At 44.3% G+C, this 15,707-nt stretch overlaps 1 protein-coding gene across 8 annotated transcripts in view; it reads left to right on the top strand.

The window, feature by feature from the left end:
- SPEN (spen family transcriptional repressor) overlaps window positions 1-15,707 on the top strand; it is a 67,207-nt gene that overhangs the window by 36,581 nt on the left and 14,919 nt on the right. For 2 of the 8 annotated variants that reach the window (XM_053401114.1, XM_053401117.1), the window contains exons 4-9: window positions 7,987-8,147; window positions 8,892-9,092; window positions 9,743-9,894; window positions 11,777-11,902; window positions 12,443-12,556; window positions 13,253-13,366. In XM_053401114.1, the coding sequence (XP_053257089.1) occupies window positions 7,987-8,147; window positions 8,892-9,092; window positions 9,743-9,894; window positions 11,777-11,902; window positions 12,443-12,556; window positions 13,253-13,366 (868 nt within the window). The remainder of the gene's footprint in view (window positions 1-7,986; window positions 8,148-8,891; window positions 9,093-9,742; window positions 9,895-11,776; window positions 11,903-12,442; window positions 12,557-13,252; window positions 13,367-15,707) is intronic. The other 6 variants (XM_053401121.1, XM_053401120.1, XM_053401116.1 and 3 more) reach the window with 5 other exon arrangements.

Genomic DNA, 15,707 nt, shown 5'->3' with positions numbered 1-15,707 from the left:
TGCTGAAACTAAGCAAGTATAGTTTTTCTTTTTTCTTTTAAAAAGGGGCAGGTTACCATGAAAGGCAGGGGGTTGCAGACCTTTGAGAGACCACAGTCCAAAGCTCCAGTGGGATGCAAAAGCAGTTGCCTGGTTCTTTGTATCATTTGGGTCAGAGAGGTGAACTGGGTATAAATTCATGTTTTTTATTAAGTAATGATACTTTCCCATGCAAGGAAAGAACCATGCAAGGAAAGAATTTGGCAGGGCCCATCTTCTTTGTTACTGTGGTACGTAATCCTTGAGTTCTTCTGGAAATGACTCTTGACTTGCACACCAGAGTGGACATATTGGTGGGGTGAGACATCTCAGGCAAAAAACAGTGGGAAGCAGTAATGTGATAAGTGAATGTAAGGATACTTGACCTGTAATCACCAGCTCACAGCGCTTAGAATCATAGAATTTTATTAGAAGGCACCCCGAGGGGCCCCTGGTTCATGCCCCGTCCATGCAGGAATCTCAACTAAAGCATCCATGACAGATGGCCATTCAACCTCCAATGAAGGAGTGTCCACCACCTTCCAGTGGAGGCCATTCCACTGTCAAATAGCCATAGCTTTCTTAAGGAGATAAGCAGAAGAGCTTATGTACTGCATTTTTATCCCACCTTTTCCCCCAAGGAGTACATGGTTCACTCCCCTCCTCAGTTGTAGGGATTAACGACCCTGTAAGGTAGTTAAGAGGCTTTGACTGGCCCAAGGTCACCCAGGGAGCTTCATGACTGAGTGTGGGGATTTGAACCCTGATCGCCCATGTCCTAATCTAAGCACTACATCACACTGGTTTTCTAGAATACTTCTGCTATGGGGCAGCGATATAAATTAAGTAGGTAAATAAATATGGGGAAAGCAATATGTCACTTAGAGAAGGATCTGAAATATTTCCCTTGAAGCTTGAATTTGTTTTATTGATTTGACGTTTTAATGTGTTTGCAAACTGCTTTGAGATTGTTTCTTTAAAACATTGAGCAGAATTGAAATGAAATTAACAACAACAAGAAGTTTCGTGGGGGGCAGGGTGAGAATGGCGCCTAGACATACTGTTGTGGTGACTGTAACCTAGATTTAAGATGACATTTGGCAATTAGTTTATATATCTGAGTTTCTAACACTGAGAAGATCTAATCAAACAGGGTTTGTTTACCTGGTTTTGGGCCCAGAGTAGGCAGGACTGAATGATAATCAGCTGGAATAAGAGTTCTGTATTTTATATTTACACTGTATTGTTTGCTGAGAGTTAGAATAAGAAAAGTAGCTTTGTAATTTTGTATGTGTAATCGGTGAAAAGGAATGAAAAATGGCTGCAGAGAAACACTCTCATCTTCAATATAAATGTCTTTGGCACTCTCATGTTAACTGATGGGGAGCATTTTGCCAACTGACTGAGAATTAACTGAACAAATCTGAATCATTAGCTGCCTCCATGCTCCTGCAACAGGACATAGGGCTACCCTCTAAAAGGGCACTTCCAGGAAGGCTTCCAATTACACAAGGAATCAGATTCCACACTGATGGTAAATTCCCAGATTCTACATACTCTTACTTCTACACCAATCTCACACAATTTTTATATCTTTTTTCTCATAAATATTTACTAGGCATTCTATTTGGGTAGTAAATAAGGCACAGCTTAGCTTTGTGTAAGGGGTGTGTGTTGACATGCAGTAGTTCATTATTTTCATCCTGTGACAGCAAAGAAGATGAAAGATCCTGCAAATAATTCAGCGTAATAGGATGCCTGCAAGCCTCTCACAACTTGCCTCCTCTCTCTCTCTCTCTCTGTGTGTGTGTCTTTCTCGTGCACGCACGCTGTTTTGAGGAGCCAGAGTATGAACATTTCTTCAAACTGATTTCAGAACAGAGACCGCTTTTGCTGCTGTTCTCTGTTCCCTGAAAAGAGAAGCTAGAAGACACTGCAGCCTGTTACAGAACACGCTGGCAACCCCCACTGAAAGCACCAGGCTAAGGAACCCTCTCCAGTTATTCCTACTGGAAAAGGGCACCGTGCTTCAATATTTAATCAAAATAATAATGTAATCCGTTTATAAATTGGGGTTCTCCCTTAAACTCTGATAACAAAACAATGTCTGAACAGATTTCTGTTAGGAAAAAAATGATCCAAGTCTGAGAACTGTACCTAGATAATCAAATCTAGATGATGTCTGGCCCAGGACAAAGCGATATCTGTATTTTTAGGACTGTGACACAATTAAAAGAAATGATAATGTCCATCGATCTAACTGAATCTGACTGCAGCTTGAAAAGAAGTTAATGCTGTAGAAAAAAACTGTTTCTGGGTGGTACATGTATGTCTCCCAGAAGAAGCCATTCTCATCACAAGACGCTCACCATCTATGTTTTTTTGTGTACTTCTCTTGCTATGTGTTGCATGGCTACCAGGAAATTGTTTTCCGCTATCATGAAGGTATACAAAATTAAACCACAAAGTAATACAATAAACTAAACTCAAACCCAAACAACAGAATAATAAAAAAAAAGAACCAGAAAAGTAGAGTAGTGGGAGGGTAAGAAGTCCCCTTGAGATAAGCTTTTTTTTGGGGGGGGGAACATTGTTAAGCCTTTTGGGGAGAAATTTTAAAAAATCCAGACATTTAAGTGATTGTCTGAAATTCCCCCCGGACACTAATTCTGGCATTGGAATCCCAGACATGTCCAGGAAAATCCGGATGTATGGCAACCCTACTTTGAGAGATCCCTCCGCTAGAACACTTCCTACCCCTCTGATCCCTTCCAGCAGCCAGAGCAGATTTGCAGGATCAAAGCAGTCAGTGGAACAAATATGTTTGAGCAGCCAGAAAGTATGGTGTTCAAGAGTTTAATTTATCCACTGTATTTTGAAATCCTGAGTAACAAATCCTAAGCAGTTTATGGCAGAAGGGGAAAATCTGGCAAGAGAAAAGCTGCCAGTGGCAGGTGATTTTTAAATTCAAAATACACACAGTGAGAACAGAGGAGCATTGCCATCTAGTGGTAGGAGGGGAAATGATGCAGGAGATTGGAGCGTGACACGAAAAAGCAGGACTGTCAGGAGCCAAGCTGTGTCTCTGGAATTACAAAATCAGTTCCATGTCCTCACCTCAGACACCAGTTCCTGGCCAGAGGAGCAAGTACAGTGGTTACAGGCCTCAGAACACACCAAGTGGAAGATAGTGTACAGAACGATTCCTGCAGTCCCCAGAGGAGAGATGTGTGGTGATTCCCAATGGAGGGAGACAGAGGCAGCAGTGTGAGGATGAATGACTCCTGGTTTCAGTTGTCTCTACATGAATGCCCAGAGTATGGAAAACAAGCAAGAAAAACTTGAACTCTTAATACAGGATGGCAAACATGCCCTAATACTGAAAGCTGGTGAAATGAGACTCATGACCATAGCTGTCAACTTTTCCCTTTTCTTGTGAGGAATGCTATTCGGAATAAGGGAATTTCCCTTTAAAAAAAGGGAAACATTGACAGCTATGCTCATGACTGGAATGTAGAAATTGGGGGGTACAACTCAAACAAAAAAGAACGAACAGGAAAGGAGCAGGAGTAGCATCATATATAAAGGGTGTACATACTTGTGAAGAAATTCATGACCCGGAGCATGGAAGGCAGATTGGAAGTATATGGGTAAAAATTGTAGGAGGGGAAAACAGCAGTGACCTTATTGTGGGTGTCTGCTCATAGACCTCCAAGCCAGATTGAGGACTTGGATGATTCCTTCCGAGAGCAGATTACCAAGCATTCAAAAAGGAGAGTGATATAGTGGTCATGACAGACTTCAATTACTCCCATATCTATTGGAACTCATACTCTGCCAAGAATGAAAGGTCCAACAAATTCCTCAGTTGTCTCGCTGACAATTTTGTTTCCCAGAAGCAGGTCATCTCTCTTTGACCCGATGCTCACCAACAGGAAGGAAAGAAGTGAAAGTACAGGGAACCTTGGGAAGAAGTGATTATATCCTCCTGGGTTTCATTATACAGTGGTACCTCAGGTTACATACGCTTCAGGTTACAGACTCCGCTAACCCAGAAATAGTACCTCGGGTTAAGAACTTTGCTTCAGGATGAGAACAGAAATTGCACAGCGGGCGGCGCGGCGGCAGCAGGAGGTCCCATTAGCTAAAGTGGTGCTTCAGGTTAAGAACGGACCTCCGGAACAAATTAAGTATGTAACCAGAGGTAACACTGTACACAGCCAAGGGAAAACTGAGTGTAGTTGGACATGCACTAGACTTTAAGAAGGCCAATTTCAAAAAGCTTAAGGAACTGCTTAAGCTTAAGGAACTGTTAGAAACTTAGATATATAAGCTAATCACCAAATAATGGCACCTTAAACCTGGGTTACAGTTGCCACAAAGGAATGTCTAGTTGCATTTCTTTTCCTGAATGGGATTTGTTGTTGTTAATTTCACTTCTATACCACTTTGTATTTCAAAGAAAAAAATCTCAAAGTGGGTTACAACACATTAAAGCCATAAATAAAGCAATCCAGAATAAAACATCGACAAGGCATCTCTACAGATCGGCTGGTTGGCTGGCGCACAGCAGTGTCTTTTGAACACTGAATGTAAGGTGAATGAGGGTCTGGACCCTTGGAATATGTGCAATTTTGCATTCTACTTCCTAACTGGAGCTGGTTTATTGGCCTCATTCCATTATGCCTGAAGCATTCAACCTGAACTCCCTGTCTTTGGCAGAGACATGATCATGGCTCAGTGATGCTACCAGAGTGCTGGCTATACACCTTACTCTTGAAATGAGTCATCCATTGGAAAGGAATGGGATCTTCCAGGACATTCCTTTCTCGCAAGACAATAATCTCTCATTAATGAATCGAATCACCAGATGCCATCCTTTTTTACATAAAACCATAATTTTCATGCCATTGATAGGTAACCCAACCCAGTTTTAAGTTGAGCTGTACTGCCAAATAATTGTGCTTAGCAGAATCCATTAAGAGGGCACATGAACCGAAACTTGGCTAGTAATTTAAAACCAGTGTGAAATTCAGTCATACCATCTCTGCTGCTTCTTAGTCTTTGTGTCGCTGTCCCTTTGCTTGCCAGGCTCACAGTGCTGCAGTGATAGCAGAGGTCATAACTGATGAAATGTCTCTGTATAGGCAAAGCAACCATATGCCCCTTGGCTGCTCCTTTTACTCCTTTACCCAGACCCTCCTGTCTCTAACCCTCCTTTTCCAACTCCCATGTCCCTACCACCCATTACTTCCTCTGGCCACTGTCTACTTTGTTCCCTCTCTTTTCTTTACCATGTTTCTAGATCAGGGGTTCCCAAACTGCAGTCCACAGACCATTCACACTTCATTCAGGTGATCCATGCCATGATTTGTGGCTGAAGACATGAAACGGCACACCCATCACATTAAATACTCATATTGATTTTAATTATATTTCTCTTGCTTCTTTTGTTTCTTATATTTTGTATTTTATTGTATTACAGTTTGAATTCCATAAAATTGTAATGCACAGTGTGTTACAGTTCCTAAACAACAGGCAAAAAAACCATTAAGTGGTCCACCATGACGCTCAGCAGTTTTCAAGTGGACTGTGGGTGGGAAGTTTGGAAACCACTGTTCTAGATCATTCTCCCTAGTTTTTCTTCCACCTCCCAAATAAAATTCTACTTGTCTTAAGCACTGTGAAATTCCTCCTGGGATTTAATTTCTCCTTGTTGCCCTTTCATGCCTTGATTCCCCCTCTCTTACCCTACCTTCAGGTTCTTCCTCCTCCTCCTTGCTTATTAAATGTACTAGTCACTTTTTGCCATGGGAACTCAAAGCGACTTACAACATTTTAATCAAAAAACAAAACCAACACATAAATCTAAACTGGCATTTTAAAAATGCAATTGTTAAATGTTTGTTTCCCCACTGTGCACCTTCATATAGCTTTCTTTTCCTCGGGGCTCCATTAGCTTCTCTACCTGCTCTCAGGGCCATCAAAATTTTCAACATAACCCTGCAATGTTTTAATCCCAACTAACCAACACCCTTTTCCTCATGGAAGTTGGACCGTGAGCTGCACTGAACTGTCCTAGCCATTGCATCAATCAGCCAATCATTGTCAAGGTGTCACCATGATTAGCAGTTAGCATCAGGGAGTGAGCAAGCTAGTTCACGCTGTGAGGAGGGAGTTTTTCCAAGACAAGTAGAGTCCCTTGGTTTTGTGAAGATCTTTGTTTATCATCTGCTTCCTTTTCCTTTTCACATGATTGGGGCTTTAAGCTTACGCCCAAAAGGGTGTGCAACTTATTCCGTGCCCCCGTGACCAATTTATTGAGAACCATTACTTTTGTTTGGTAACAGTCTTCTGACAGCTCTGGACATTTAGTTCCCAACTAACTTTGTGTTGGTTTGTGACCCTTTTCTTCAGGTGAGTCATTTTGCCTTGTGTCCTTGTATATGTACAGAAAAAGCAGAACATTAATTTCCTAATTATGAGCTTGTCTGTAAGCAGATACGATGTAGGAGTTACCGTATTTTTCGCTCTATAGGACACACTTTTCCCCCTCCAAAAATTAAGGGGAAATGTGTGTGCATCCTATGGAGCGAATGCAGGCTCCTTGGCTTCAGCGAAAGCAACGCGAAGCCTCCAAAGTGCAGAGGGAGCGCTCCCTCCATGCTCCAGAGGCTACGCGTTGCTTTCGCTGAAGCCTGGAGAGCGAGAGGGGTCGGTGCGCACCGGCCCCTCTCGCTCTCCAGGCTTCAGGGATAGCCGCCTGAAGCCTTCGGAGCGCAGCGCGAGTTCCCGCTGCGCTCCGGAGGCTTCAGGTTCCTTTTGCTGAAGCTGGGAGAGCAAGACTCTCCTGGCTTCAGCAAAAGGAACCTCAAGCCTCTGGAGCACAGCAGGAGTTCCCGCTGTGCTCCGGAGGCTTCGGGTTGCCTTCACTGAAGCCTGGAGAGCGAGAGGGGTCGGTGCACACCGATCCCTCTTGCTCTCCAGGCTTCGCTTCGCTGGAGAGGCGCTGCACAGTTTTCCCTCTCTGCGCAGCGCCCCTTCAGCGAAGCGGGAGGAGAAATGGAAGGGGCTCCGTTTCTCTTGCCGCTTCGCTGAAGGGGCGCTGAGCAGAGAGGGGGAGAATTTTTTTTCCTGTTCTCCCCCTCTAAAACAAGGTGCGTCCTATAGAGCGAAAAATACGGTACGTTCCAAGGCACCCAATATGCCAGTGAAATTGAGTACAATTGACCCATTGAAAAATCCTGCAAACACCCCATTCCACCCCTGCTCTGCTCTGCCCTGCCTCGTTCTGACCTCCCCTGCCCCCATTCTGCCTTTTTAGTGATGTTTCAGTGATGTCTTTATGATGTATCTGGGTCACTTCTGGGTTCGGCATGATGCGCATATACACAGTTGTACACATACTGAACTCTTGTAAACATTTGGCTACCAGTATATCGTGTGAAAAACGTGAGCTGAATGACTAGTTTTTGGATTTAATGTATTAATTATTATAACAATTAAAAATTCACTTTTATTCAGGAAACGTGTGAATTGAGATATTGGAATCTTGGATTTAACTTGCAGGCAGCAACCAGTATGCCCAGATTTACAATAAACTTTAAGAGTCTATATAACTCCTCAGTTATTTGACTGTATTGGGTTCCTTAATCACAGAATAGTTTCATAATTATTTTGTTAATGCCAACCCTGCTTAGGACTGAAAAGAGATCTCAAATTTCTAATTGCCCTGTGACCAGACCCTTGAGTTTTTCCCAGGTACAAAAAACAAACCATCTCCCACACCCTTGATTATTCTTCAGGAAAGACGTTGGCATCCTCATGATGCCTCAGATGTGCTCAGATATATATGCTGCTTTTCTGCTGATGGGTAAAAGAATTTGGCCTTGGGCACCTTTTTGTTTCAAGGCAATGACCTGACAGCCGCCCTCTGCTGAATTTTCCATTCTTTTTTTACTTCGACAGCAGTGACTCCAGCAGCAGCTCAAGCGACGAGTCTCCGGCCCGTTCAGTTCAATCCACGGCAGTTCCAGCACCCACCTCCCAGTTGCTTCCATCTCTGGAAAAAGATGAGCCCCGCAAAAGTTTTGGGATTAAGGTTCAGAATCTTCCAGTGCGCTCCACAGGTAAGATCTAAAGAGGCATCATCCATAATTAATGCTAAACCAAAGCAATATTGTGACAGCCCATAATATTCCACTGGAAAACGCAAGCCCTGTTTAATGAGCTTTGAACTGCATTGGTAGGCTACCGCTGACGTGAATGCTGGTGGAAAATATGTCATATTGCAAATGGGGCAGCATTAATTTTGAAAGAGATTTTTTAAAGCAGTCTGGTTCATCAACCTAAGGTGCATGGAATTTTCCTACCACAAGTGAAAGATATATAATAGTCAAAGCAGGGTTGTGTGTGTGCCTTTAAATCAAAATTCTGTGCACAGTTTTGTTAGTTTTGCACAAAAGAGGACTGAGCAAATTTGCACAGTTCTGGTTCCGCTCATCATGGAAAAGGGCAAGAAGCAACAGAGCAATACCAGTGGAGGCTGTATTGAGGTTCCCTTCTGGCCAGGGTGATTCTGCGAGGCTTCTCCCAAGTGCAGACTACACATCGCTCTATGCAGGGAATGGTTCACAGTGAAAAGAGGGGAATTGGGGAGGAGAGGTGGCATGTTTGGTTGGGAGAAGGGTGAACCCAAGCAGCTTGTTCTGCAGGTGGCAGTTCTGTGTGTATGTAACACTATACATTTTAAAATAGAAACTCACAACACGAAAGAGTACAAACCGCAACCTTTGTGCTGCGTTTTCCAAAAAGGCTACAGTGTCTTCTGTAACCATCAGCATGAATCTTCTGCTTTGCTTCTTGGGGTGTAGACACCAGCCTTAAAGATGGTTTATTCCACGAGTTCAAGAAGTACGGGAAGGTGACATCTGTGCAGATTCACGGAGCCTCTGAAGAGCGATACGGACTGGTGTTCTTCCGGCAACAGGAGGATCAGGAGAAAGCGCTCAATGCTTCCAAAGGGAAACTCTTCTTTGGCATGCAGATTGAAGTGACTGCTTGGATAGGGCCAGGTGAGCGCAAGGAGGTTGTTGCTGGCCCTTGAAAATGGCAGGTAGCCTTGTGCTGGCCCCTCAAAGGAAAATCCAAATAACAACAGTTTGGCCCAACTGAAGTACAACAAAGCCATGATCTGGTTTTTAAGTTCTCCAGAATGGAGAAAATTCATGAAAAAAGCTAGCTTGCTGTTGCTTTACATAGGAAATACTGAATCCAGGAAACTTGGAGGTGTTGGAAATTGAACATGGGGCCTTCTGCTTTCAAAGCAAATGCTCTACCAGTGAGCTATGGCTCTTCTTCAAGTTTAGTGATGCTTAAGTTGGCCCTAACAAAAACATTAGCCAGCTGCTCATTTTTGGTGCATTGGCACCATCCATCACGAACCTCTTCACAAATCCCATTGAAGTGGGCAGGAGCTCTTGTTTCAGTTTTCCCTCCAGATTAGTCTGTTGAATTTAGTTTCTGCTTACAGAATAGGAGTTGGTAGACTGCTTTGACCTTTGATTTGCTGGCATTACTAGATCCATAATCATTTGAAATGGGGTGGGATGAAGCTCAGCCCTCCTGACATGGCAGCGTAGAGAGATTTAGACACTACAGAATGTTAAAGAGAGAAGACACCACAGAATGTTAAAAGAACTTTTTTTAAATCACCTGCCTCCAGAAACAGAGAGCGAGAATGAATTTCGGCCTTTAGATGAAAGAATAGATGAATTCCACCCCAAGGCAACGAGAACTCTGTTCATCGGCAATCTAGAAAAAACCACCACATATCATGACCTTCGCAACATCTTCCAGCGTTTTGGAGGGATAGTGGTATGTACAGTGTGTGTGTGTTTGTATCAGTTCATTTGAGAGAGAAGCATGTTTCAGCTCATTAAATATAAGCTCTGAAGGTCCATTAATCTGATAAGTATCACTGGATCTTATTAAGCCATGATATAGAAATAATAAATTTGGAAGGGGGAAAAGGCAGCTTCCGTATCCCTGGGTAGCAGTGTCTTAGCAACCTTACATTGAAAACAACCCCGTTTGCTCTGCTGAATACTCTGAGCCCTACATGTGTCAGAGACTGCCTCCTTTGCTGTGCTCCCTTGCAAGAAGAGGTGGCACTTGAGGCAGATGGTTAGAAGGCTTGCCTGGCCCTTCCCACCTACAAGGGCCCAAGGAGGAAGAGCACTGGGGGCAGCTGTGCAGCCCTGGGACTTCCCTTCCTGAAGGGCGCAGCTCTTCTCGCTTTGTCTTGAAGAGGTGGAGCCTTTTCACTTGCTTACTAGGCATTTGCTAAACTCATGTCCATGGCTGAACAATGCAAGTCTGGTTCAGCAGAAACTGCTTCCGCTTCTGTGTGTTTGGCATTGGGGAAGGAGAGTGTGTTAGCAAGCAGGACTGAGAGCTGCCTGGGTTGAGTGTTGCCAGGCCTTTTAAACTCCCACCTGCATGCCCTGAAAAGCACTGCATGCAAACTCAGGAGACATCCACGAGAAAAGAGACTGTCATTTGCTCACACAGACCGTGGCAGTGGGGTATGTTGCAGATCCACTGTTGTGTGGATGCCTCATCATTAATGGAAAAGTGACCCCTAGGGGTGTAGCTGTTTGTTTTTGCTTTAATTGCTTGCTCACGGCAAGTCAGTCACCCTAAGTTGGAAGCTCCTATGCTGCTATGTCACTAGAACAAAGACTGGCTGGTGTTAGAGAAGTCCCCTCTTTGGGCAAGTCTTTGCTTCCTCACCTTTGGAGCCAAAGGCTTCTGGGAATAGAAGTCTTCTCTGGATCTTTTGCTCTTGTCCCTGGACTTGTTGAAGGTGCTGGAGTCTCCTTCTTTGCCTGAATCTCCTAACACACTGCTCACAAAGGCAGAAGTGAGTGTTGTTTTGCAAAAATAGAAAGTGTCCAGCTTCTATTTCTAGCTTGGGAGGATGACTCGTCCTACTCAGAGAACATTGTGCTTGCCTCGGCTCCTAGTCATCAGAGTGAAGGCTGGCCAAAATGTTGTTTATCCTTCTGCCTGCCTAAGCCCATTAAATCCCCAGGTAGATAATTTTCTCTAGCACAGGCTTTAAATATTTCCAGAGTATCTTAGTCACTACTTAGATTTCAGCTGCTGCTAAAGATATATATATATATAAACAAAAGCCAGCATTGAAATAATTAATCAGCATCACAATGTTGTTGCATTGTTGCTGTTGTTCATCTGGATTTTATTGTGTGCGTCATCTTGGTTTAGAATGAGCTGCAAGATGAGGGAGGGAGGGAAGAGTGGATTGTTGTGGTTTTCCATGAGCAGTATTTTTAAGAGCATAAAAATAGGACAGGAACACTGAATGGTTTGGGGGTATTGTCGTTTAGAAAAAGAAGCTGAGGAGGGGAAACTGCTTCTGTCACTTGTGTCCACACACCAACCTGACCTTGCTGGTTTAGGAAGCAAAAGAGAATCCACAGATGTGAGTGGATACTTGACCTAGGACCACCAGTTGCAGACTCCCACTTACGTTGCTGAGCTTTAGCGGGATGTGTGTGTTTTTGACTGGCCAACAACTGCTTTAAACTGGGGTCCTGCTGCATCCCTGAAGGCTAACCTGCAAAACTGTGAGCCTTCTTCCTCCTTAGCAGGGCGTTCTCTTTGACCAGCAGTCCTCTTGGTGCCCTGTGGCCTAGTCTGTCTCTCAGTGTGAACTGCTTTCCTTCCCCACCAGGATATTGACATCAAGAAAGTGAATGGGGTTCCCCAGTATGCATTCCTGCAGTACTGTGATATTGCAAGTGTGTGTAAAGCGATCAAGAAGATGGATGGGGAATATCTCGGAAATAATCGGCTCAAGGTAAATTTTCTCCTAGAAGTGCTGCTTTTTGAGGGGTTTGTTTTTTTTGTTTCCAGAGATTTTAAGTGATTCTTGTCAGCTTGAGCCGTGAAGCAAGGATAAGATGCCCTGTGTCCGTCTTAGGGCCTTTCTGTTTGCTTGTAGATGAGATTGGATTGTTTATGGGATTTTTCAGTCCCTCCAGATGGCACGAATGGGCAAAGTTGTTTGACCATCTTGGTGCAGAACCTGGAAACCGAATGAGCGTGGAGGTGGCATTTGTTTTCTTGCCCATTCACAGTTTTCTCTCCAGCTCCTTGTCCTGTACAGACTGCAAGTTGCACTTGATTCACTTGCCATAGGAAGGGGGCCACACTTTGTGTCCATTTAAGCTTCTGGAATTTATGTTAATTAAAACTGGCTTAAAAAAACCCCCAAACTGGCTTAGTACTTGCTCGCACCTGCTCTACGGATCTTAGTTTAGAATTAGGCCTGCTCTTGTTAAATGAGCTTAATTGTGAATTCTTTGACTGACTGGAAGTTTTGCCCTTTTGTGTCCAGCTGGGCTTTGGGAAGAGCATGCCCACCAACTGCATGTGGTTGGATGGTCTTTCGACAAACGTGACGGATCAGTATTTAACGCGACATTTCTGCCGCTATGGTCCTGTGGTGAAGGTAGGTGGGAGGCTTTCTGCAGCACGAAGAGGTCTCCTCTCTTCCTTCCTCAATAAACCTGCTCTTTTCTGACCCCACATTCAAGCTCCGTCCTGAAGACCTGCTTCTGTCTCTATATTTCTCTCTCTCTCCGGGCTGAGCCTATCCTTCCGAGAGGTCCAAAGCTCTCGCCACCTTTTTTCCAGTTGGGGAAATGGCATGTTAAGGCAAGCCAAACGTGTGCAGAGAGTGCTTGGTGTGTCTGCCCACCTTCTCTTCCTCCCCTGCCCCCCCTTGCAAAACTGTGAATCCCCCTAGAATTGTGGGTGCATGGCCCACTTCAGTGACAGGGCTCAGATTAGTCACATTAGAACCAGAAGTTGTCTTTTTGTTCTGTTTTTTTAAACAGAATTTGTACTCTCTGGGCATAAAATTTGCAACTACAGGGAAATAAGTAAAATACAGAAAAACAAAATAAAGGCCTACCAATGCCTCAAGCCACATGATTCTCAACCTAGAGCAGTCCCTTTCGCCCCTTTTTATTGTCTCTCTTACAAGATGCCTTGTTGCGGGGAAGGCTGAAAACGCCTCTAAATTTGGTGTTGTAACCGTATCTATTCTCCCTGCCCCTAGTTGCATTTGTTTGCTGGGACTGACGTTTCTGTCCTGTGGATGAGGCTCTTATTTTGGTTTTGTTTTGTTTTTTTGTTCTTACAGGTGGTGTTTGACCGCTTAAAAGGCATGGCTCTCGTTATCTACAATGAAATTGAATATGCACAAGCTGCTGTAAAAGAGACCAAGGGGAGGAAAATCGGTGGGAATAAAATTAAGGTCTGCAAAATTAAGTTCCTAAAGATTAGTAGTAATGATAATAAACAATAGTAAATAATAGGCCAGGCAGGGGAATTGCTTAATGACACAGAATGCTTTGCCAAAGTTTTTCTAAGATTGATTATTGTCACCCCCTCTGCCGAGTGGAGCTGTGCGGGCATCTCCAACTGCTGCTTGCAGCCTTTCCCTTCCTGTCATTTGCTTTGCTCAGTTCTTCTCCTTTCCTAAGTTCTTTGGCTGCTGGACCTTGTGCCGCTAACATCTCTGCAGCTGTAGAATTTCCTTGGCCCTCTTGGCTCACTGCATCCTTCCCAAGGAGAGATCACCTTGAGCGCAGGACTCTTGCCTTGTGTACATGGATGTGCCAGGTGCGTTGACCTCCTGGCCTGTGCCATTTGGGGCATAGTAAAGGCATGTGCTGTGTCCCATGGTGCTTTTTCCAAGAGGGAGATAAGCTCTACGTCAGAGGAAAGATGTGGTTCTTGTGGTGCATTGGGCACTGTCCAGGACGGCCTTTGAAATGTCGTCTCCTCTTGTCTTGCTTGGTTATCTGCTTCCAAATAAGACATCCTACCTTGTGTCAGGGGTGTGAGTGGGTGCTTGCGCACACTCAGTAGGATAGCCCTCCCCAAACTAGTGCCCTCCCAGTGTTTGGACCACAACTCACATCAGCCCCAGCCAGCAGGAAGGCACCATATATATTATTTTGGGGGGGGGAGGTAGGCGGGGCAGGGGACTGCACTAAGAGGTGAACACCTTAAAGGTGCATTGTAAAGGATGAATTTAACATTGAGCCTCCTGTGTGCTAGTTCTATAGCTTGTGTGGCTTCAGTGAGTTTGATGTCTGCCTGCCCTGTTGCTGTGGAGTATTACAGAATGTCTTCCGGTGCATCCGTCTTAAACCTTTTAATTACTGGCCTTTGATTAAAATTAGCCGTTTGGGTTTTTTGACATTGTAACAGGTGTTTGAGGATTGTTTATTCAACTTCCTGAGAGAGGGATTTATTGAATCTAATTTATAGAGTTGGAAGGGACCCCTGCAATGCAGGAACCTCAGCTAAAGCATCCATGACAGATGGCCACCCAACCTCTGCTTAAAAACCCCCAAGGGAGGAGGCTGTTCCACTGTTCAACAGCTCTTACTGTCAGATCTCAATCTCCTTTTTTGTGACTTGAAGCCATCGGTAGGAGTCCTATCTTCCAGAGCAGGAAAAAACAAGCTTCCATTTGACAACGATTTAGATATTTGAAGATTGCTATCCTCTCAGTCTCCTCTTTTCCATGCTAAACATACCTAGCTCCTTCAACCATCTCTCATATAAGGCTTGGTTTCTAGACCCTTGATCATCCTAGTTGCCCTCCTCTGCACACGTTCCAGCTTGTCAACATTCTTCTTAAATTGTGGCACCCAGAACTGGACACAGTATTCCAGAACTGGACACAGTATTCCAGGGTTGGTCTGACCAAGGCAGAATAGAGTGGTACTATTACTTCCCTGTGACGCAGGTGGTGCTGTGGTCTAAACCACTGAACCTCTTGGGCTTGCCGATCAGAAGGTTGGCAGTTCGAATCCCTGTGACGGGGTGAGTTCCCGTTTCTCGGTCCCTACTCCTGCCAACCTAGCAGTTCGAAAGCACACCAAAAAGTGCAATTAGATAAATAGGTACCGCTCCGGAGGGAAGGTAAACAGAGTTTCTGTGCGCTGCTCTGGTTTTGCCAGAAGCGGATTAGTCATGCTGGCCACATGACCCGGAAAAACTGAGCGCCACAACCCCAGAGTCATTCGCGACTGGACTTAATTGTCAGGGGTCCTTTACCTTTTTATTACTTCCCTTGATCTAAACACATCTGTTGATGCAGCCTTTTTTGCTGCTGTATCATACTGTTACCTCATGTTAAGCTTGTGGTCCACCAAGATCCCTAGATCCTTTTCACATGTACTGCTAGTCACTCAGATGTCCCCCATCCTATATTTGTGCATCTGGTTCTTCTGTCTAAGTGCAGAACCTTACATTTATCCCTATTGAAGTTCCTTTTGTTAGCTTGCACATAGTTCTCCAATCTGTCATTTTGAATTTTGATTCTGTCTTCTGTGACATTAGCTACTGCTCCCAGTTTTGTGTCATCTGCGAATTTGATGAGCATCCCCTCAATTCCTTCATCCAAGTCATTTATAAAGATGTTGAACAACAGGCCCAGGACAGAACCCTATGGCACCCCACTTGTCACTTTTTTCCAGGATCATGGGAAACCAAAAATAAGTACTCTTTGGGTTCAGTCAGTCAACCAGCTACAAATCCACCTTGTTCAACCCACATTCTGCCAGCTTCCTTGCAAGAAT

Source organism: Podarcis raffonei, chromosome 8 (genome assembly GCF_027172205.1).
Source record: "Podarcis raffonei isolate rPodRaf1 chromosome 8, rPodRaf1.pri, whole genome shotgun sequence".
In the NCBI taxonomy this organism is placed as follows: domain Eukaryota; kingdom Metazoa; phylum Chordata; class Lepidosauria; order Squamata; family Lacertidae; genus Podarcis; species Podarcis raffonei.
This window is presented reverse-complemented; position numbering and strand designations above follow the sequence as displayed.